Source organism: Megalobrama amblycephala, linkage group LG15, assembly GCF_018812025.1.
Source record: "Megalobrama amblycephala isolate DHTTF-2021 linkage group LG15, ASM1881202v1, whole genome shotgun sequence".
Taxonomy (NCBI): domain Eukaryota; kingdom Metazoa; phylum Chordata; class Actinopteri; order Cypriniformes; family Xenocyprididae; genus Megalobrama; species Megalobrama amblycephala.
The window spans coordinates 9,649,995-9,672,118 of record NC_063058.1 but is presented as its reverse complement, the minus strand read 5'-3'; the positions used below and the strand labels follow the sequence as shown (position 1 = coordinate 9,672,118).

Sequence of the window (22,124 nt, the reverse complement as noted above, 5' to 3'; positions counted from 1 at the left end):
GTAAAGACAGCCACAGCTCTAGAAATCAATGCAAAAACAGCTAAATCAACTCAAACCCAATAGTAAAGAATCAGTTTGTAGCCTATTTCTGGTACTCTCTCTTCCAGATCTTGATGTCTGAACCAGGCAAGCTCAAGCAAAAGATAAACGTGTGGTTGGAGGAGTACTGGAACATCACAGATCTGGTGGCCATCTCCACTTTCTTGCTCGGGCTACTACTAAGGCTTCAAAGTGAACCCTACATGGGCTACGGTCGTGTGATCTACTGCGTGGGCATTATCTTTTGGTATATCCGTGTACTGGACATATTTGGAGTCAACAAGTACCTAGGACCCTATGTCATGATGATAGGGAAAATGGTAATGCAATTTATTGTTCTAAAGTTATTATACTTTTAGACCTTGTACACTTGATTCTCAACTATATGGACTTTTTAACTTGAATAAGTGGCTGCCTGTCTTGCAGATGATTGACATGCTGTATTTTGTGGTGATCATGTTGGTGGTCCTGATGAGTTTCGGTGTGGCACGACAGGCCATCCTCCACCCAGACGAGGAGCCCACGTGGCGCTTGGCTCGCAACATCTTCTACATGCCTTATTGGATGATTTATGGAGAGGTGTTTGCAGATTCGATAGACCGTAAGACTAGAATTTATAGTAAGATTTTGTTTCCTGCCTCCAGGGTAGATAGATGGCCTTTAACAGTCTGATCCACCATTATAACACCTCATTAATATCTCCATTACCTCTGTGATTCTGTTTGTTGTTTGTTGTGGTTTCCCCTATAACTTCATGCTTAGTGGCTTTTTTGTTGAGTTAGAAATGTTTAGAGTATTCAGTCTTGTAAAAAGAAAAATTAGTTTCAGTATTTCAGGCTGTACTCTGCCATACACATTGCAGCACTTTCTAGTTAATTATCCTGCCTGTCTCTTAATTGATATTGGGTTTGATTAATTCTTGTTGTACACTTTGTTGTTTCTGGTTTCCAATTGCACTAACTGACTTGTTCATCTCTATTTTGCCCTTCTGGAATGTGGTGAAGTTTACGCAATGGAAATAAATCGTAAGGACAATGATGAACATTTGACACAATGATAAACACTGTTTTCATGAAAAATAACCCTACTAATGGTATAATGGCATTGAAATAGTTGTGAATGCAGAACAAATTCATCGCTGGTACTTTAATGTAACAAGAAAGCTTTTTCTAAACAGCCCCCTGTGGAGACAATTTATATGATGAGGATGGGAAAAAGCTTCCACCCTGCATCCCTGGAGCATGGCTGACTCCAGCCATCATGGCCTGTTATTTGTTAGTGGCCAACATCCTGCTTGTGAACTTGCTCATTGCTGTCTTCAAGTAAGAATGCTACCATTATAATGTTTTGATGACTTATTTCCATGTAAAAACAAACAGTGTAGGATCGGTTGCAAGTTGTGGCTATTGGTCTTTACCAAAATGTCTTCATTGGTGTATCTCTAGTAACAGTTCAATGGTGTTAATTTGCTAGTTGTTATGTGTTTCCTCCCAATAAAGCAACACGTTCTTTGAGGTTAAGTCCATCTCCAACCAGGTGTGGAAGTTCCAGAGATATCAGCTCATCATGACCTTCCATGACAGGCCTGTTCTACCTCCACCACTCATTATCTTTAGCCACCTCTACATCATATTCCGCAAACTCTGCTGCCGCTGTAACAAGAGAAAGGAGGGAGAACTGGATGAGAAGGATAAAGGATTAAGTGAGTTTCATAAAATAATTAGACCAAATTATAAAGGATCAAGATGCATGTGGTCAAGCAAGTAAAAAATTCAAACTGAACATGAGATAAATATTTGTTTGTATTCTGTTTTCCTCATAAAGAACTTATTCTCACCCCGGAGGAGCTGAAGATGCTGTATGAGTTTGAGGAGCAATGTGTGGAGGAATATTTCAGGGAGAGAGAAGACGAGCAACTGTCTTCAAATGATGAGCGTATCAGGGTTACAAATGAAAGGTAATTTAAATGCCTAGTTCTGTCATGAAACTCTACATGGCGCAGACTGATGGGTCCTTAACGCAAGCTGATGATATTTACCACATTAACTACTTGGCATAAGTTAATTGGTTCATGTTGCATCTGCAACCAATAAGCTTGCTGCTCAACATTTAAATGTCTGGTTATCATTTACTTTAGAAGTTGAAGTGCGCTTTCAGAGTTCGTCTAAAATCCTCCACCTTCCCCAGCTCCACCTGTATAGATCTGCTATGGGTAACTGAGATATGCAATTTGTGCAGCAGCAGTATGTCTTACATACTCACAGCAGAGTATCGGCGTATGTACTGGCAGTAGCAAGTTCCTGTACTTGCTCTGCAGCAGCAGCAGCAGCAATAATCAACAGCAGCGTAGCAGATCTATTCCACCAAGACAAAATACATTAACATTGTCATATCCATTACCATGCTAAAATCTTCCAAGTGTTGTCATGATAAAAATACACTAATATGGGTAAACCTCTTAAATCCCAGTTTGCAAACTTTATATTTATGTAATCATCCCATTTACATTATCTTCTTTTTCCCTGTTTAGGGTAGAGAACATGTCCATGCGCCTTGAGGAGGTGAATGAGAGGGAGAACACAATGAAGGCCTCCCTTCAGACAGTAGACCTCCGTTTGGCCCAGCTAGAAGACATTAATGGCAGAATGGTGAATGCCTTGGAAAGACTGGTGGGAATCGACCATTCTGAATTGACCCGCACACGCTCATCTGCCTCCTCTATTTGTGACCCATCTTCTCTCCAGCGTCACAGTAGCATCAACAGTGCTGATGGGTACAGCCTCTACCGCTATTACCTGGGTGTTGATGAGCGTCCACCCGAGGAAAAAGAGGCAGATCTGAGTAAAACAATAAGCACTACAAACCTCAACACAAAGGAATATGGCCAGAATCTAGAGGTAGATGTTCCAGGGGTAAAAAGACGCCTTGGCTCATGTGTGGACATCCGAATCTTCCCTTGTGAGAAGGGTGTTGAGGCTGATGGGACAAAGCCAGAATCACCAAAATCTTCAGTTCCTGACAACCAGACTACTTCGGATAGTGCCACACAGAAAGAAGCCTTCATGACTGAGAGAGTGAAACTTCAGGCGACTACCTCCTACCCTCTAGAAAAGGTGAAAGCTTTCAAATATTATCCCACAGAAATACAAAGCACATCCCCGTCCAGTGTACGAAGGTATAGGAGCACAATCTCATTTGATCAAGCAAGTGGAAAGGAAGCAAATCAAGAAGGGGAAGGAATGGATGGGACTCCAGCTACAAGACGTTGGAGTGCTAGTTATGAGTATAAGGTACATCCTAGTCTTTTTGGTCAGATGCCAAAGGTATCAATGGTAAGACCATTGGTAGACCAGATTGACAAGTTTAGCAACAGCTTCAAGGTAGAGCAAAATTCTGACCAGCCTGAGCAACAGAGGCTGAGAGTTTCTTCTAGACACAGTAAAGAGGAGATGGGAATGCAAGATGGAGAGAAGACACTAGACAGTTCAGATGGACCAATGACTCACGAAAGTGTTCAGCTGACAATAGACGATGAGATGACAAAGGGTGGCGAGCTTCACTCAGCAGGGGCGACTGGTACAGAGGCATTGCTAGATGTAGATCAGGTAAACCGGGAAGAAAGGGGTGACGTAGACCAGCACCTGGAAGATACTCAGCAGGAGATGGGAAAGGATCCAGATGATTCTGAAGGAAGTCTGGGGAAGGAAAAATGTTCAGAGAAGCAAGATGGAGAGCAAACAGAGGAAATAACTACAGGTGCAGGTTACTGTGATTCTGAAGTCCAAGCTGGTGGTAGCCAACTGCTTCTGCCAGAAGACACAATGTTCCTCCCTGGAAGATCAAAGAGCTGGTCCACAAAACCTTGCACGTCCTTAGGAAACAGTTTGAAAAGAGCCCATGGATCGAGCAGTGAAAGAGACCTTGCTGGAGCCTATGGAGACACTTCTGATGAGCCAGAGAAATCAGCACAGAAGACAACAGATGATGTACCTTCAGACGAGTCATAGCCATACGTAAAGGGAACACTCTAGAACAGGCCTGAGCAAACTCGGTCCTGGAGGGCCACTGCCCTACAGAGACTGAATCCCAAATGGCAACCTAAATCCTCACGGTCTTCCTCTGAGTCCGCACTTTCATGATGTAATGTCGCTTTGACTGCTGGGTAAAATCCTCTACGTAGCTCGCAGACTTGTGGGCTCAGCTTAAGTGCACATTGAGGGCGCATAGCGGCCGCAAAGGGGGCGAGCACCCTTCTGAAACCTAAAATGATGAATGGGACACCCTACGGTCTCGTGGACTTAACGGGCATGGGGCAGCCATTGTAAGTCCACAAGACCGAAAGTGCATAGAAGTATGCCATTTGGGATTCAGCCAGAGTTTAGCTCCAACCCTAATCAAACACACCTGAACCAGCTAATCAGTTCCTTCAGGATTACTAAAATGCTACAGGCAGGTGAGTTTAATCAGGGTTGGAACTAAACTCTGCAGGGCAGTACCGAGTTTGTCCATCCCTGCTCTAGAAGGAGTCCAATAAGAAGATACATTCCTCAGATAAGAATGATACACACATTAAATTCCTTATGCACCTGTAACACTAGATACTTACATTAGCAGTATGTGCTCAGGTGTCATGATCAAGTTAACTGAGTAGTAGATCTTTGAAACCATATCATCAACTGTTCATTAATTGTGTGCTTGCAATTTCCATCATTATATATATATTTAAGGTATAAAATACATTATGTAACCTTGCTCACTGCTCTGGTCCTCATTATACCATTTATGTGTTATGGTTTAGGTGTTTTTGGATTGGTATACAGTATTAGTAACAGTATTATACAGTATAATGACAATTTGTGGGCAAAAAAGTAAGGCTATGCAAACTGAACAAGTCAAAAGACAAAATGAGTCTACCTCAATGCAAAATGTTTGAAGTTAGCAGGTTGTATAAGAGCAGTAATCTGTTTATTGTTGTGATAAGACTGTCTAATAGCACCATCTACTGTTCTGGATGATGAATTGCTGAAAAAAAGAAGACTAAACTATGTGAAAAAATAAGATGAGAAGTATGAAGATATGTTTATACAGTATTTACTTTGGTTATATGTAGTATAAAAATCTACAATTAATAAAAACACACTTCAAATTCTTGTTCACATTTTCTTTGTTAAGGTTTTAACATGTTTAAATGAGCATATTAGCTTTTCAGGTAACAGGTTGCGTTATATGTCTCTTTCAAAAAGTCGATCATACAGTCACAAATATGAAAGAAAATACATGCATAACAATGGTCCCATCTGAATATCAGTGGTCATGATATATGCTACATTTGCTGAAGTAAAATGATGATCATCAAAACATTCTTCGGCAGTATTTGTCCAAATCAGATTAATAAACATAGATCCAAGGCATTAAGGTCCCTAATATCAGCACAAATAGTCGGAAAAGAGAATTCCCAAATGGGGACATTTTATTGCTGTAATCTGTACTACTTCTGACACAGCCTTTAGTGCAGTTTCAATAGGAGACCAAAATGTCTCACATATTTGAAAACAAAAGTGCTGATTTGACCAGTTGAATTCACCCTGGATCCTTTGACTAAAACAACTTAGACAGTACAAGCATGAAAAGCACATAATACCACTTTTTGGCAACTGTATGTTTAAGAGCCTATGGTGAAAAATAAAAATGTAAACAGTAAATAAAAGTTGCTTGTACAATATTAATATATATATCATTATGCACTGGACATTTTCAATCAAAAAATGAAAAAGAGCTAAAAAGGTGATATCAAATTGAAATACAAAAAAGCTCAGTTTCTATTAATGGATTTACATAAACATGCATCAGTGACTTTCTTTTTTATCATGTTACAAAAACATTATACTGTAGCATTGACACAAGGACCCTAGTTTCTAAACTTGCTTTCAAATGGCAAAGGCGCCTGTCTTTTTCAAATAAAACATTAATTTTAAATGCTAATTAAATAGTTAATGATCATCTTCATATTCAAACAAAAAAAGTCACATAATTTTCACAAATCAGTGCTGGACTGAATTTGAATATAAGCCCTATACTTATAACCCTAAAGCTAAGGATCTACAACACAGGCACAATTTCTCTTATTCCCTTAATACTGATGGTTCTCGGATTTGACTGGCTGTGTCAAACACTCATTTACTATGGGTGACTGTGATTTTGCCAAGTAAGACATGTTCCCTTTGATACCCGACCTGAAGATGTTCCTTTACCCATCATGCTCCAAAGCCATCATGTTCTATCTTTGCAACCTTCCAGTGGGTGGATTGATGTCCGTCTGTGCTATACATGGACATGTGCCTGTGAGGAGAGCTCATCGAAAACACATGTAAAGTGCTTTTTCAACCACTAGTGTTCCAAAAATTGCATTTTTACAGATCTTCTCAATTAAAATTTTTGAACCAGTGCAAGAACAGTGTATATGCTGTATACAAGACACTCAGGAACATATTACAACAAAACAGACTCACTGACTAATTCATAAATATTGTATGTGATACATCTAAGCTTTCAGCAGCAAATGTTTCAAGCAAATATGTCCATACATAATATTACACAAAAGCAAAACCATTCATATTTGATCCATTATCTTTTGAGACAATCATCACAATTATCACCACACAACAAAGCAAACATTTCCTATTATGACTCTACCACAGAGTGAACCAAGTAAATCTCTCAAAACTGCATCATTCCTCCGTTCCATCTTGAATTTAAGGGCTTGGAAACACGAACCTTCATCTGTTCTTGAGCCTGATGGTCCAGCTCTTTTGCAGGGGCTCATGTGATATGTTTTACCAGCTGAGCATTTCTGGCTGCCGAAGAGACACAGCAAGTGAACGTATCCACACGCCGCAAATGAGTTACAGCAGAACACACTTAAAGATGCTGTGCTTTTTGGAGCGCTTCTCTGAAATCTTCACCGGCCCCCCACCATCTGCTTGACCACCATCATTCTAGTCAACAAAAAGACATTTTAAAAAAGGTTTGTGAAACCTATAAAAAAGAAATTATTAAGCAAATAATATATTTTTTAAATAACCATAATACAATCATAAATGATATCCAGTATAATGCACCTGTTTTGTTTTACGAAAAAACACTCACCATTTTTCTGTTGAGTCGAGCCATAATGTCTCTGGCAAGCGTGAAAAAGGCCTCTTCGACATTTACACTGGTTTTTGCACTTGTTTCCAAAAACTTGATACCGTAATCAATTGCCAGCTGGAAAACAAAATGTAAAAAATGACAATACGGTTATTAACAAATTAAATTAAAAATACATCCAGTATCGCTCAAAATACTATATATCTCATTCAAAATAATACAAAAATGTTACAAAAATGACATTTTCAAATAAAATAGAATAATTATTTATATTATTTGTTGTAAATTATTAGTTTTATTATATATATTTGTGTGGAATACTGTAAAAACTTGTGAGAGATCTCACTTTCTCTCCTCTCTCTTTGGACACCTGTCTCCTGTCGTTCATGTCGCATTTGTTCCCGAGGATCATCTTCTCTACGTCAGATGATGCATGCTGAAAAGTAGTCAAAAGAAATGTAATTCTTTAACAAATGTGTCAAATAAATGAACACACAACACACAAAAATCTATAAATCTCGATTTTCAGTTACCTCCTCAATGTTGCGGATCCAGTTTTTAATGTTCTCAAATGACTTTTCACTGGTGATGTCATATACCAACATAATGCCCTGAAAACAAAGCAAGCAGAAATATGAAACATCCATCTTCAACAATCAACACTTACACACACACACATATTATATATATACACATGGTTTTACCGAATGACGATATTTTCAAACAATGCTAACAGGCTGATATCTAGCTAGCAAAAGGACAATCAAACATTTTATATTTCGTACAAGTTTTTAAAATATTACAACATTTTCCAGTTTTATAGCGGTTGTACCGAATGACCTGATGTTTTGGGACATGTGTATGAACAAGTGAAAACATGAATTTTTCAAATAGTTAAGAGAGAGTTAGTAACTTTGCTTCATGACCATGTGGTCCTTTGCAGGTGTCTGAATGATGTCATATCCTGTCACATGATACTGAACGGATGACTTGATCCAAAATGGTCTCTTTATATTGGTTACTCCGAATGACATCAATGAAATTCATTTTTCCGGACATTCTTTCTAATAACAAAGCAACGACTTCTATCCATAATTTTAATACCATTTTGCACTGTGTTGATATATGATGTTATAACATAATGCCAGAATAAAACATACATTCATTTATTACATTTTAAGATATTTTAATCACAAATGAAATGGCTGTATTGGCCTTTGGACGGTTAAACCGAATGACCTTTTGACACTTCAAAATCTTTGAAATACCTTTATATGTTGCAAAATATAATTAAAACCTTTTGGATTCAATAAAATCTAGTTGTGCTACCTTACATACTTTGGATGTCATATCTTTGTTTTTTTATTATTATTAAGGCCTTTGGACAAAAAAAAAAAAGACCCGTCACGTCATTGACCCATATGCATATGATGGTATATGATGGAGTTGAGAACTCATGAAGAGCTTATAAAATGTGTAAAGATGTCAAAAGAGTGGCAGGAATCTCTCCGTCACACACACAAACAAAAACGCGGAGACGAGGTTCTGACGCCTGTACTGATCTGTAATGGGCAACATCGCGATTATGACCAGAAAATAACAGGTTTTGCATTGAGCATTCTGTCCTTTTCAGGGTCGCATGTTGCGTTCACACCAGAGTTTGTCTTGAAGCAGACCCAGACACTCTGAAAATGTGGATCTTGATTCACTTGTTTGGTGCACACCAGGGTTTGGATGGTAGTGTTCACACTTATTCAAATGAACCGCACTAACAGAGCAATCGCACCAGAGTTCGTTTTAATCGAACCAGACCTGCCAAGTGTGAACACACCCTAAAACAAACTCAGGTGCAATTGATCTGTTAGTGCGGTTCATTTGAATAAGTGTGAATGCTACCATCCGAATCCTGGTGCGCACCAAACAAGTGAATCAAGATCAAGACATTTTCAGGGTGTCTGGGTCTGCTTCAAGACAAACTCTGGTGTGGTTCAACTGAAATACGAATGCAGCACAGACCAAAGATATCAAAACGAACCAAAAACAGGATGTGATATCACGAGATGCGACCCAAAAAAGGACAGAATGCTGAAGCTACCTGTTTTTTCTTGTCATAGAAGCTAAGTTGCCCATTACAATTGGTACAGGCGTCAGTCTCCTTGCAGATCTTCGTTTGTGTGCAACAGAAGAATTCCTGGTGCTGTTTTGACTCCTTTACACATTTTATAAGCTCTTCACGAGTTCTCAGCTGGTAAAAATATACCATCATATGTGCACACGTACAACAATTGCAATTAGCCAAGCACACAGCATTGTTTTAGATGTTTAATAAGTTCCATCGCAAAATATACATTATAAAAGCCCTTGTTTTGTTTTGAACCAGGACTAGATGTATCGTTTTCTTATGGGGGTTTCACACTGGGCATGTTTGCTGCGGTCCAAGTCTGATTGTTCCCGGTGCCGGGTACCCCCACAACGTTGGTCTGGTTTCACATTCAGCTTGATTCTATCGAACCCTGGTGCATTTGCGTTCAACTTAGGTCATCACATCATGTCTTTTTTTTTTTACTAATTTGGTGCTATTATATGCAGCAGAGGGAGCGACAGTTGGGTTTACTGTATGTATGTTGCATGAAGGCAGCTTTCTGCTGCTTGAAGAAAGACTGCTTTGAGGAGAAAGCCGATTGTGAGCCATTCATTTGCCTCTTTAATTCCACTCAACTCTGCACAATGAAACTGAATGCTAAATAGTTTCTGTACACTCAATCATCACCACTATAATCTAAGTGGATTCTTAAACACCTCTGATTGGCCATTGTGTTCACACACTCAACAGATATGTCTAACGCTCCCATGCGTATCTGTGTAAGCGCTCGGTCAAGAGCGTAAAAGATGTCTATTTACAACATGTTTTGAAGCGTTGATTATTGTAGCCAATCACAGACAAATCTGTTGAGCGCATGAACAAAATGGCCGATCACAAGTGTTTAAGAATCTGCTCAACAGCGCTCAAAATGCTAGGGGGAAATGTTGGTATTGTCACATTTTTTTAAATTTCAGTACTGACTTGGTACTGAAGTCGGTACTTTTGACAACACTACTGGTCATCATCTAAAAAGCATGCACAGATTACTTTACTTCTTGAACAAGTGTGTACTTGAGTCTGAGTTGCTTTGACATTTATGCAAATTGCACCACAGTTCCAGTGCAACCGAACTCAGGTAATCTCGGGTTCGGTACCCCGGTGTGCTTCCCGGTCCGTATGACAGCTTTCACATTACTTCATGCGAACCATGCCTCGTTTCGAACTGCCAGTGTGAATGCACCCTTAAAGGCGCTCTAAGCGATTCTGAGCGGAGTAACTTCCTGTTGACGTTCGAAGTGTTGTCAAACAAAACAGAGGCTAGCTAGACCCTTCCTCCTACTCCTCCTGGCCCTCCCCTCCGTGCTTCCTGAAACAGTCATGAACGCGCATTTAAAATGTAAGTAGCTTGCGTATTGACGCTGCTTTTCGGTTATTGGCTGGAGCATGTTTATTATGTTAAGTGGTCCAGGCTGCACCAGTTTGTTTTTATTGCAGTTTTCGGAGCTTGTGGCGACTACAGAGGCCGTGTTTTGTTACAGTGTGTTCAGGGGACAGGCAGCTAGCGCATAGTGAGGAGATGTTTGCGGTATGTGACAAAAAAAAATTGGGCCTAAAAACGCATCAAATCGCTTAGAGCGCCTTTAAGGCCCTGATATACTTCAAACTAAATCGAAGAACGAACTGATGTGACGTAATTTCGAACAAAATCAGGCGAAAACGAAGTTCGTTTTGTGTTCTTTTTGGAAGTTCAAAACGGCTTGCCAAAGTGAACTTTCAGGAAAAGTCCGCTCCAGCTGCAAAACACCTTTGTACTACCATTGGTCAGTGACGATAACGTAATAGGAGGCGTGCACCGAGGCTCCGCCTTCACTCGCGTGGAACGCTTCTCTGACTCATTCATGTGTTTGAGTTCGTTGAGGTCAAATCATGAAAACATGAACACACCACTTTATAGTACAAAATGAAGTTGTGCTTCTGATAAAATTAGGCACTGACACTGTTTTTCATGTTTGATACTGTAAAGCTGCTTGATTTTAAGCAGTCTATTCAATAAAGTGCTATAATGAAGACGTGACGTGACTGGAGTGCTAATATGCAGAGCTCATGCTAACATGTTGTTATGATCAGACGCTTTTCTTATGCTTTCTATAAAAATGCTGTTTTCTCATTTTTGTTGTGTTTATTTTGTTACTGAGAAGAAAGTGCACGGCACATATTTACATATTCATCTAAATGCTGCTCTCAGCAGTGTGGGCGGCGTCAGATGTTCGTTTACAGTATATCGCTGGTCACGTATTTCGAACTTCGTTTTACCCCTAAACAAAGAATGAAAAAGAACTTCATTTGAAGTGTATTGGGGCTTTAGGCTGCGTTCACACTGGCAGTCCAATTTGTCATTATCATTGTCATTTTCTGCTCGTCCGGAACTTTGCAACAACACAACCTTGTTTCTGCAGTGAATTTTTTAGCATGTTTGCTATAACAACATCTGTCATTTACTTTTTATGTGGTGTGAGAAAGTCACGTAAACTATGCAAAATCAGACTGAAACGGATTTCCAGGAATGCGATTTGAATAGGATTTCAAACCACATTTCAATGTAGCTCGAAACGGATTTGTAAAAATCACATTTCATGTGATTTTTTGCAGTTTACACTAGCTAAATCTGATCGGATTTCAATCAGATATGCACAAAAATCGGATTTGGACGGACAGTCTGAACGAGGCTTTAGCCCGGACCGAAAGAACCAAGAGAACCGAACTACAAGTGTGAACACACCCTTGTATAATAAAAAACTAGATCAAAATTAAGTGATTTTATTTTTCTGACCCCATTGCAAGTTATTTTTCATGCATAAATTCACATAATTTTGACTTCTATTTTTTTTTTTTTTCAGAAAATAAGAAAATATCTAGTAATTTTACTTCAAGATTTAAGAATTTTAGATATTTGTAATGGAAAACAAGACAAAAACACTGAGTAAGAAAATATTTTTTCACAGTGTAGTAGCCAGTAGTATCTTACCATAGCGCCTCTGTAATAGGCCGTGGTGATCGTCCTAAATCTTTCCTGCCCAGCCGTGTCCCTGTAAAACAACCAGACAGTCACACGCAAATACGCATCCTCACCTCGTTCCTTCCGTCCTTTGTCACCTCGCTGAACCTCAACACTTCACATTCGTGTACTGTGAATCCCACCCCATTCTTTCCCAGATTTTAATATAAACATCCTGTAGAATGTGCAGATAGAGGGAGAGGCACGGATGTTCATGACACTGTTGTCTGCATGTCTCATCCTTGTGTGTGAGCATTATGACTATTAACAGGAAGAATAGCCACAGTGTGATGTCATTTCCTACTTACTTCTCAAGGACAGTCAAGGACTATTATAAATATCAGCACTTAAGGATCCCAAAAACCTTCTTATAGTGCTTAGATATTAACTAGCATATTGCTAGCTCATGAACTGGATTCTTTAACCGAATCCTCTTCTGTTTTGAAAAAAAGAAGTTTCAAGGGCTTACACATTTTAGGGCAGAAAAAGTACAAATGTATGAAGCGTTAATGCAACCAAAAATAACAAACCATCATTAGCTACTTCGTAGCAAGTTAGTTAATAAAAAGAAAGAACACTTCATTGTATTGAATATGCACTTTTAGTGTACTGCAAATCTTAAAAGTATGTTTTTAAAAGATAATATACTTGCAGATAATATGATATTAATGAAATAAGTTGCTTAACACACTTATTTACACTTTTCAAAAAGTGCACTTTGTAATAATGTTAAATTAAAAGTTACTTTAAAGTACATTTTAAATGATTTTGTTGTATTTTACAGAAGTAAACTTATTTTTAAATGTACTAAATCGCAGCTTCATTATTACAAATGTGTAATTACAAATATATTTCAATACATGACATAAAAGTTTCAATAGAAATTACATTGAAGTTTATTTTAGTTCATTCAGCAGTAAACTTTAACCATATTTCAAAAACGGCATAATTATGAATTAAATATAAAGATGTTCTTGTGTACTTTTAAGTTCTTAAGTTCAACTAATTAAATTTAATATAAACTATAATACATAAAATAACATGCAATTAAGTGTCTGAAATCATTACAGCTAGTTCGCACTTAAGTAGAGTATTCTTTTAAAGTATATTATTTTGTAAAAAGTACTCATTTTTAAAGTATGCTAAAGTGTACTTTCATTCTAGAGAGCATTTTATTGAACAAAAATGTGAATATTTGTGTGCAAGATGAATAAAATGGCCTTTTAGCATAATAGCCTCAAAGCTAACTGGTATAATGTTTAAAAGCAACAAAACTCTAATTAAGTGCAGAAACTGTTCTCCATATTCAAAAATCTGTTTAGGATGTGAATATCTCTTTACACAGCTTTAAATATCTCTAAAGACGAAGTGTAAATGATGACATAACAGGATATATAAAACACAACTTAGCGCTGCATATTAATGACAAACAAACAGCTCACCATATCTGAAGCTTGATTTTCTTGCCGTTCAGCTCGACAGTTCTGATTTTGAAATCAATTCCTGGCAACAGAGAAAAAGAGAAACATCGTCAGATCTTCAGTGTCTGGCACCACATGGAATCAATGGTACAATCAATGTTGCACTGCAGTAATGAGCTATTTCCAGTTCCTAGGGTTAAACTGCTCCTCTTGCCATTTTTTTTGTTCTGCTGGTTAGAGGAAAATTACTTGTTGCTTGTATCAGGCTGCCTTACTCACATAAATGTTGTGTACTACGCAACAAACTTAACATTTTATATTGTTCTCTCTGTATATCTGACATCTTAAACGTATTGATGTTGTAGAGAGATGGTTTCCATTCAAGAAATAAATCAAGATGGAGGATTATTCATGACCAAAAATTATGTACAAATTCAGTAAGAGGCCTTATACTCCATATAACTAGTCAAATGAGTGGCTTTGTGATGTGGTTTTCCTGTGGAAAAATGTCTAATGCTACAACAAAATATTAGTTCAAGATCTGGGCTGGTAACTAAGAGGTTTATACTAAAAAACGGTTCTTGTTTTATGCATAAACCTCATTAAATTTTGTTTGATTTCTCTGACAATAAGAACTTTATCTTATGTTATTTTGGCATACAAATTATACAGTTATCTTGTTTTAAAAGGATGGTTGATTATGATTTCACTTTTTCAACTTTAGTTAGTGTGTAATGTTGCTGTTTGAGCATAAACAACATCTGCAAAGTTACGACTCTCAAAGTTCAATGCTAAAGGAGATATTTTCTTTTACAGAATTCGCTGTTTAAGGACTACAACAAACGGCTGGTAGGGACTACAATGAGCTTCTTCCCAGGTTAGTGACATCACTAACCCTAATATTTACATAAACCCTGTCCCCCGCAACACGCAACAAAGGGGGCGAGGCAATGTTGGGCTGCTTTAGAGAAGAGGAAGAGTTGTTGTAGTACAGTGTTGTTACCATGCCGTCATTTTACACCGGACTGCTTCACAAACGAGGGTCAATTCAACACTGGATTTACACAAAAGATCAACATGACGGCACATGCTAGTCGATGAGTTGAATCAACTCCACAGCAACTACATAAATTTATCCACTAACCATTCAGAAACATCCAGTTTCATTCTAAAAGTTGTAACTTCTTCCTGAGTCTCTCCATCAGTGTCCGACTCCAGTTTGAACAATGTAAGGCTGAACACCGTTACTGACAATCCTCATTTTGGCTGCGTGAGATTCTCCTGCTTTGTTGTTGTTGAGCAACCGAAGCACGAGCTGTTAAAGCTCCGCCCCCTTCTGGAAAGCGGCCAGGAGCAGCAGCTCATTTGCATTTAAAAGGGACACACACAAAAACTGTGTGATTTTGCTCACACCCAAACAGGGGCAAATCTGACAAGCTATAATAAATTATCTGTGGGATAAATTGATTTTTGAGCTGAAACTTCGCAGATACATTCTGGGGACACCAGAGATTTATTAAATCTTGTAAAAGGGGCATTTAACATCCCATTTAAATAATTTTAGATACATATACTGGAAAACAAGACCAAAATACTGACTAAAGGCCCATTCACCTTAAAAAACATTACTATAAACTATATTTGCGTCCAAACCAACACACAATAACGTTCTGTTTATTATAAGCACGTGCTGCAGTTTTGTCAAATGTCGCTTTAAATGCTCAAGCTCTTTAAATCAGGATGGATTCTGATTGGCTGATTCAATGTTTTTATTGTTCATCAGCTGGAAAAAAATCTTTGTGAAAGTGATTCCAACAATATCGTTCCTCTTTGACCTTATCGTTATAGTTGTGGTGTGGAGTCTGCTATTATTTTAAATTTAGAATGATTTTAAAAACTATATCTTAAAGGTGCTAAAGAGGATGTTTTGTTTTATACATTTTTGCAATATTACTTGAAACTGTCTTTACTAACTGATAAAAGACTATTTATTAGGTGCACTGAAAGTAATAATATTAATATACATCATCTGTGCACGAGGTAGGGCCTTAAAAACATCAGCCAATCGTTTACGCGATCATCGCGTAAACGATTGGCCCTCTGGCTTGTCAATCACTGCCGTGACGTTCCTTGTGAGAGACGAGCGCGGCTGTGCGCTCCAGTAACTTTCCACACTCCACAGGCGCCGCATGCAATGTTTTTGTCAGGAGACAGGAGTAACAACTGCAGATTATGAGTTACCTGAGGTGAGTCCGACATAATGAATCCAAAAAACACGACACGGCGAATGCCGATGGTAAACACTCGTGTTCCAATACGAGTGTTTACGAGTTTTGGGAGGCGTTCCTTTGAAATGTGTTGTGAAGGAGGGGGGTTGTTCTTACGCATGCGCTCATTTCAAAAACTCAGTAACAGTCTTTGGATTCTCAGTCGACGAAAAAATCCTCTCTATCACCTTTCATCGTTATCATTATAGTTATTGTCCTTGGTGCGAATGGTCCTTAAAGGGATAGTTCACCCAAAAATGAAAATTATCCAATGATTTACCCACCCTCTTCTTTCAGATGAACACAATTGGAGATATATTTAAAAAGCTTTATAATGGTAGTGAATGGGAGGCGAAATTTTGAAGCCTTCCCAAAATGCATCCATCTGTCATAAAAATAATCCATACGGCTTCAGAGGGTTTAATAAAGGTTAAGAGGTTTTTTTTATATCCTTTAAAACTTTATAAACTAAAATAACTAGCTTCCGGCAGACGACCACAGCTAAAAATGAGGAACATGACAAGCAATTTATCAAGCAATTAAGCAATATCACAACCTTGAGAAAAAGACACAGACTGAGTCACAGGAAGCGGAGGTGGACTGTTCAGAGAAGTGTGGGGAAGTATGCAGAGTGGCCACAACTGGGGTTATGGACGTCCTGGCACAAGAAAGCAGATGCCAGTCAAATGCTCCACTGCATTGGCGGAAGAATGCTGAGATGGGCTGAGTGAATATCACGAGAGCATGATGGGGATTCAAACAGTACAGCCCTCTGTTCACGGTCAAGTCTACTATGACCCCACACAAAGGAACCATACTTTCCCCAGCACTCCATCCTGACGTTGTCATCAAAATATTGTTTATGCAGAGAGGTCGTAACGATTTCTAACGTATAAACAAGCACATTTTTTTCCAGCAAAATTAATGTTTTTACTCAGAGAATGAGCTGGTTTGCCAGATAAATGGGATGTAAATACAAATGAAGTCTGAAAGAAAGTCAAGGCTCAGAGACCCCATTGCAAGACAGCATCGCAAACAAAGGCAGAGGGGGCGGTGACGTTTTAATCAGATGGAAAAACTGACAAAGGAAATGACTAAACTCTCTGTGCAGTCAGACGAAAGACAACTGTGCAGTGCAAAATATTATTTTCTTACAAAGTATTTTGTCTAAAATATCCTTAAAGCAAGATAAATTTGCATGAGAAGTTAAACTGTAGAAGATATTAGCACTCGTTTTCATTTAAAAAACAAAAACTTTGGCATGTAACAACATTTTATGAGGTTTATGCTAAAAAGTGATAAAAAATCTAGTTGAGAAAAGGTTATATAAGCACTTATTCATCCTAGGCCTATTATTTTATAGCATCTTATGTTTTCTGCATCATGTTTCTCACTGTCAAAGAATAATGACTGTCATCATATGGAAAACAGCATATGGTCTTTATTTTAAACCTGAACACTACAACAAAACATCTAACAGCAACTTACTGAGTGCCTTGAATCCATTAGCATGAACACAGAATTAATAACTCAGTAATACAGTTTATGGTTCTCTTGTGCAGACTCCTGTATGAACTTGTAAGGCCATTAGTAAGCAGGGTTTGACAGGTTAAAAGTAGGTACAGCTGTGGTCAGCAAAATATGACTCTCACACCTTCACGGACAGCATTGTTTCCAGAGTATCTATATTTGTGTATCTGTATAGACAGATATGGATAGAATCTATCTATCTATCTATCTATCTATCTATCTATCTATCTATCTATCTATCTATCTATCTATCTATCTATCTATCTAACACTTCCCTTTAATATTAATACTGATTTGGGTACAATTTTAAACAAATAAAAATATATAATACATTTAAATTGTATAGAACAAAAATATATATAATAAACAAAGCATTATAAGAAATAAATACATTTATAATACATATTTTTTTAATTGGTCTACAGAAGCAAGCTACTCAAAGGCCTGTGCATTTCTAAATAAATCCAGATGTTTTAAACATAATCCCATAATTGGCTGAAAAAACCACAGGTGCTTTTCAAACCTACTTTTATCAATGCAAATTAAACTAGAAACTTAATTATTACAGTTGCACTGTATCTGAACACTATTGTCCTGTATATAACGGGACAGAGTCCAATACCTTCTACCCAGATCACCGGTGAACTGACCGATTGTGGAGATAAAGGTGGTGTTAAACGCGTCCTCGCTGAATCTGAACAGCAGACATGTCTTTCCCACTCCACTGTCTCCTATTAGCAAGAGTTTGAAAAGGTAATCGTAAGTCTTCGCCATTTACCAAACCAGTATTTCCTTTATGAATGACAGTGCACAGTTTCCCTTGTTCATGGCATTGACACAAAAATCATACGGTCTCGAGCGAGGGCGGAGCCTCGTTGTGTGACGTCAGCGCGATAGCACCTGCGCGATTGGTCAATGTAGTTTCTAGGAGCACAGTCTCTACAGAGCCCCCCTAGATACATTACAGGTCGTTATCAAGAAAGCACTGTATATCATGCAATAAAAAATAGTTAATCTAGTGTAGCCTGTTCAAACATTTTTAATGTTTTAATACAGATATTGACACTAAGTGTAAGAAGGATATTTATTTTGTCTTTTGTCTTTGGATTTCCAAAGTTTGGAAAGTCTTTGGACATTAAGGTTCACCTTTCAAAAGAAATATATTAATTTATGAATTATATCTATCCTACAATGACGTTCCTGATTGTATTGGTCTAGTAGTAAAAAAAATAAATAATAATAATAATAAAATAATAATAATAATAAAAAAATAAAAGTCTAATGATGCCGTTGAACAACCACTAGGGGGCGTAGTCACATGACCAACAGCCTGAGATTAAATAGATGTAATTCTACTCAAAGTTTGTGATTATGCTTCAGTTAAAGAAGAATAAGAACAAGTAAAAAGAACAAAAAGTAAACTAAATCGAACAATGAAATGTGTTTCGTAGAGGAGGAAGCTGTTAAGGAAAGGGAACTGCATCTCTTGAGGGGCTCTGAGAAATGTCAGGGTTGCCAGTACAGGAAATATTAACCCAGAGGGTTTGTGTGTTTTATTTTATTGCAATTTGTAATTATACAGCTTTATTAGATAGATAGATAGATAGATAGATAGATAGATAGATAGATAGACGGACAGACAGACAAATAGATAGATAGATAGATAGATAGATAGATAGATAGACGGACGGACAGACAAATAGATAGATAGATAGATAGACGGACAGACAGACGGACGGACGGACGGACGGACGGATGGACGGACAGATAGATAGATAGATAGATAGATAGATAGATAGATAGATGACAGACAGAGAGATAGATAGATAGATAGATAGATAGATAGATAAAGACAGACAGACAAATAGATAGATAGATACATATATAGATAGATAGATATAGACGGATGGACAGACAGACAAATAGATAGATAGATAGATAGATAGATAGATAGATAGATAGATAGATAGATAGATAGATAGATAGATAGACGGACGGACTGACGGACAGATAGATAGATAGATAGACAGACAGACAAATAGATAGATAGACAGATGGACGGATGGACAGACAGATAGATAGATAGATAGATAGACAGACAGACAAATAGATAGATAGATAGATACATACATAGATAGATAGATATAGACGGATGGACAAACAGACAAATAGATAGATAGATAGATAGATAGATAGATAGATAGATAGATAGATAGATAGATAGATAGACGGACGGACGGACGGACTGACGGACAGATAGATAGATAGATAAAGACAGACAGACAAATAGATAGATAGACAGATGGACGGATGGACAGACAGATAGATAGATAGATAGATAAAGACAGACAGACAAATAGATAGATAGATAGATACATATATAGATAGATAGATATAGACGGATGGACAAACAGACAAATAGATAGATAGATAGATAGATAGATAGATAGATAGATAGATAGATAGATAGATAGATAGATAGATAGATAGATAGATAGACGGACGGACGGACGGACTGACGGACAGACAGATAGATAGATAGATAGACGGATGGGTGGACAGATGGATGGATGGATGGACGGACAAATAGATAGATAGATAGATAGATAGATACATACATATACAGATAGATAGATATAGACGGATGGACAAACAGACAAATAGATAGATAGATAGATAGATAGATAGATAGATAGATAGATAGATAGACAGATAGACAGACAGATAGATAGATGGATAGATAGATAGACGGACGGACGGACGGACTGACGGACAGACAGACAAATAGATAGATGGACGGACGGACAGACAAACAAATAGATAGATAGACAGACGGATGGGTGGACGGATGGACAAATAGATAGATAGATAGATAGATAGATAGATAGATAGATAGATAGATAGATAGATAGATAGATAGATAGATAGATAGATAGATAGATAGATAGATATTTTCATTTTTTGAGATATGAGGCACACTGACAGCAGAATATTTTTGTCTACACATCATTGCATAATGTTGTCAGACTGATGTCATTTTCAGGAAGTCCCTGTAATATTGTCATGTTTTATAGGGGCTAAGGTATAAAGGAGTGTTTTATAGTGGAGCATGCCTGGACATGTCTGATCAGATTTCCTTTATGAAGCTGCGCGTGGCAACCCAGCAGTTACCCGAGCGATTCAGGATCGAGGAAAGCAGCAGACACACACGAATGCGAAAATCAGCAGCTTCCGACCATGCCTGTAAGTGGATTTGCGCAACTAGACAACGAATCTTGCATTTGACAGTTGTTAATATGAATTCTGTCGTCTGTCGTTTTAATATTCATCCAGTTGTTGATTATTTCAACCGTGCGGTAAACTTTGTGATTTCACATGGCGCTGCGTGGCTTTCAAATAAGGCCTTGTTTCACTTTACACGAGTAACGTAAACAGTTTCACTGCACCGAGCAAAAATGATAGTTTGAGTTAGATTGATGTTTTATGTGTGTTTTTAAAAGTAAGCTGTTATAGTTTTCAGACTGACAATGAGGGAAGAGGCTGTTGAACAATGTTGTTTTTGTGTACAGAAGCATGATTAAATAGTTACCTAGATTGTAGATTTTGTAATTAAGAGATTAAAATGACTGTCATGTTTTTGAAGGAAATGTATATAGTAACATTGTGTGTTATACAGTAAATTTATAAATTACTATAGTAGCATGCTGTGTGTATTTATCGGTATATTGTTATTTTAACAGCTGGCCAAAGATCTACTCAACCCGTCCTTTGATTTTGAAAGAAGGCAGCATAAGAAGAAAAGGCTTGTGCAGAGTCCCAACTCCTACTTCATGGATGTGAAATGTCCAGGTTTGAGATCTATAGAAGAATCTTTCTTTGCCTTATTAGTAATATTTCACTTGTAGAAAACGTAATCTTTTCTGTTTATTTCCATGTAGGTTGTTATAAGATCACAACTGTGTTTAGTCATGCGCAGACGGTTGTGTTGTGTGTTGGGTGTTCAACAGTGCTTTGCCAGCCAACAGGAGGAAAAGCAAGGCTGACTGAGGGTGTGTATTTATTTACTGTATGATTGTAATACATGCAGAGGTTGTTACATCAGAAGTAACTATATATAATGTTATCTGATACAGTGTCTCATATTGCAATATGATATAAAGCGACATCTTTTCTTTTTCCTAATAGGTTGCTCTTTCAGAAGAAAGCAACACTGAGAAGGAAGAAGGAATGATGCTTTGAATACAAAGAAATTGTGTAACTTCTTAATGCCTTACTTTTTCATTGATTACAATGAATGAACTTTAAATGTGATTATGAATGGTGCATGGCAGGTTCTTTCTACCATGTTATCGGTTCAGTGGTTCTGAATAAAGATTCTTCTGCATGATACAACTGCATCCTGCAATTTTAATTCTGTGTTGCATTTTAATTTCTCATCTCATGTAATGATGATATGTAATTTTTACCATCAAAGCTTTCAAAATATTTACACTTTCCACTGTTAAAAGTTTCCATTCATTTGCAATTTTATATATATATATATATATATATATATATATATATATTTCATTCAAGTAAACAAA

The 22,124-nt window shown here is 37.6% G+C and overlaps 3 protein-coding genes across 3 annotated transcripts in view; 2 read left to right on the top strand and 1 right to left on the bottom strand.

Moving 5' to 3' along the window:
• trpm1b (transient receptor potential cation channel, subfamily M, member 1b) overlaps positions 1-4,406 on the top strand; it is a 32,110-nt gene extending 27,704 nt beyond the window's left edge. The window contains exons 22-28 of the mRNA XM_048158876.1: positions 108-359; positions 466-640; positions 1,044-1,064; positions 1,217-1,361; positions 1,539-1,741; positions 1,864-1,996; positions 2,570-4,406. Coding sequence (XP_048014833.1) covers positions 108-359; positions 466-640; positions 1,044-1,064; positions 1,217-1,361; positions 1,539-1,741; positions 1,864-1,996; positions 2,570-4,046 — 2,406 coding nt within the window. The 3' untranslated portion in view covers positions 4,047-4,406. The remainder of the gene's footprint in view (positions 1-107; positions 360-465; positions 641-1,043; positions 1,065-1,216; positions 1,362-1,538; positions 1,742-1,863; positions 1,997-2,569) is intronic.
• Positions 4,407-5,116: 710 nt separating this feature from the next.
• On the bottom strand, positions 5,117-18,421 carry LOC125247528 (ras-related protein Rab-8B-like). The gene is made up of 7 exons (XM_048158878.1): positions 18,192-18,421; positions 13,766-13,826; positions 12,294-12,354; positions 7,719-7,796; positions 7,532-7,621; positions 7,186-7,302; positions 5,117-7,034 (listed from the first exon to the last, which is right to left on the bottom strand). Exons 1-7 carry the CDS (start codon positions 18,313-18,315, stop codon positions 6,942-6,944), a joined length of 624 nt encoding a protein of 207 aa, XP_048014835.1. The 5' UTR covers positions 18,316-18,421; the 3' UTR covers positions 5,117-6,941.
• Positions 18,422-20,626: 2,205 nt separating this feature from the next.
• On the top strand, positions 20,627-21,930 carry rps27l (ribosomal protein S27 like). Its single transcript, XM_048158879.1, has 4 exons — positions 20,627-20,784; positions 21,282-21,390; positions 21,480-21,590; positions 21,727-21,930. Exons 1-4 carry the CDS (start codon positions 20,779-20,781, stop codon positions 21,753-21,755), a joined length of 255 nt encoding a protein of 84 aa, XP_048014836.1. The 5' UTR covers positions 20,627-20,778; the 3' UTR covers positions 21,756-21,930.
• Positions 21,931-22,124: the final 194 nt, after the last annotated feature.

What these genes read in the sequence shown, in the direction of transcription:
- LOC125247528 (XM_048158878.1), bottom strand. Translation starts at nt 18,315, where the DNA reads ATGGCGAAGACTTACGATTACCTTTTCAAACTCTTGCTAATAGGAGAC. An exon ending in AAAATCAAGCTTCAGATATG is followed by an intron (nt 12,355 to 13,765) that starts GTGAGCTGTTTG and finishes GTTGTTTTACAG; the next exon opens with GGACACGGCTGGGCAGGAAA. An exon ending in CCTATTACAGAGGCGCTATG is followed by an intron (nt 7,797 to 12,293) that starts GTAAGATACTAC and finishes CTTTGTTTTCAG; the next exon opens with GGCATTATGTTGGTATATGA.
- rps27l (XM_048158879.1), top strand. An exon ending in CATGGATGTGAAATGTCCAG is followed by an intron (nt 21,391 to 21,479) that starts GTTTGAGATCTA and finishes ATTTCCATGTAG; the next exon opens with GTTGTTATAAGATCACAACT. An exon ending in AAAAGCAAGGCTGACTGAGG is followed by an intron (nt 21,591 to 21,726) that starts GTGTGTATTTAT and finishes TTTTCCTAATAG; the next exon opens with GTTGCTCTTTCAGAAGAAAG.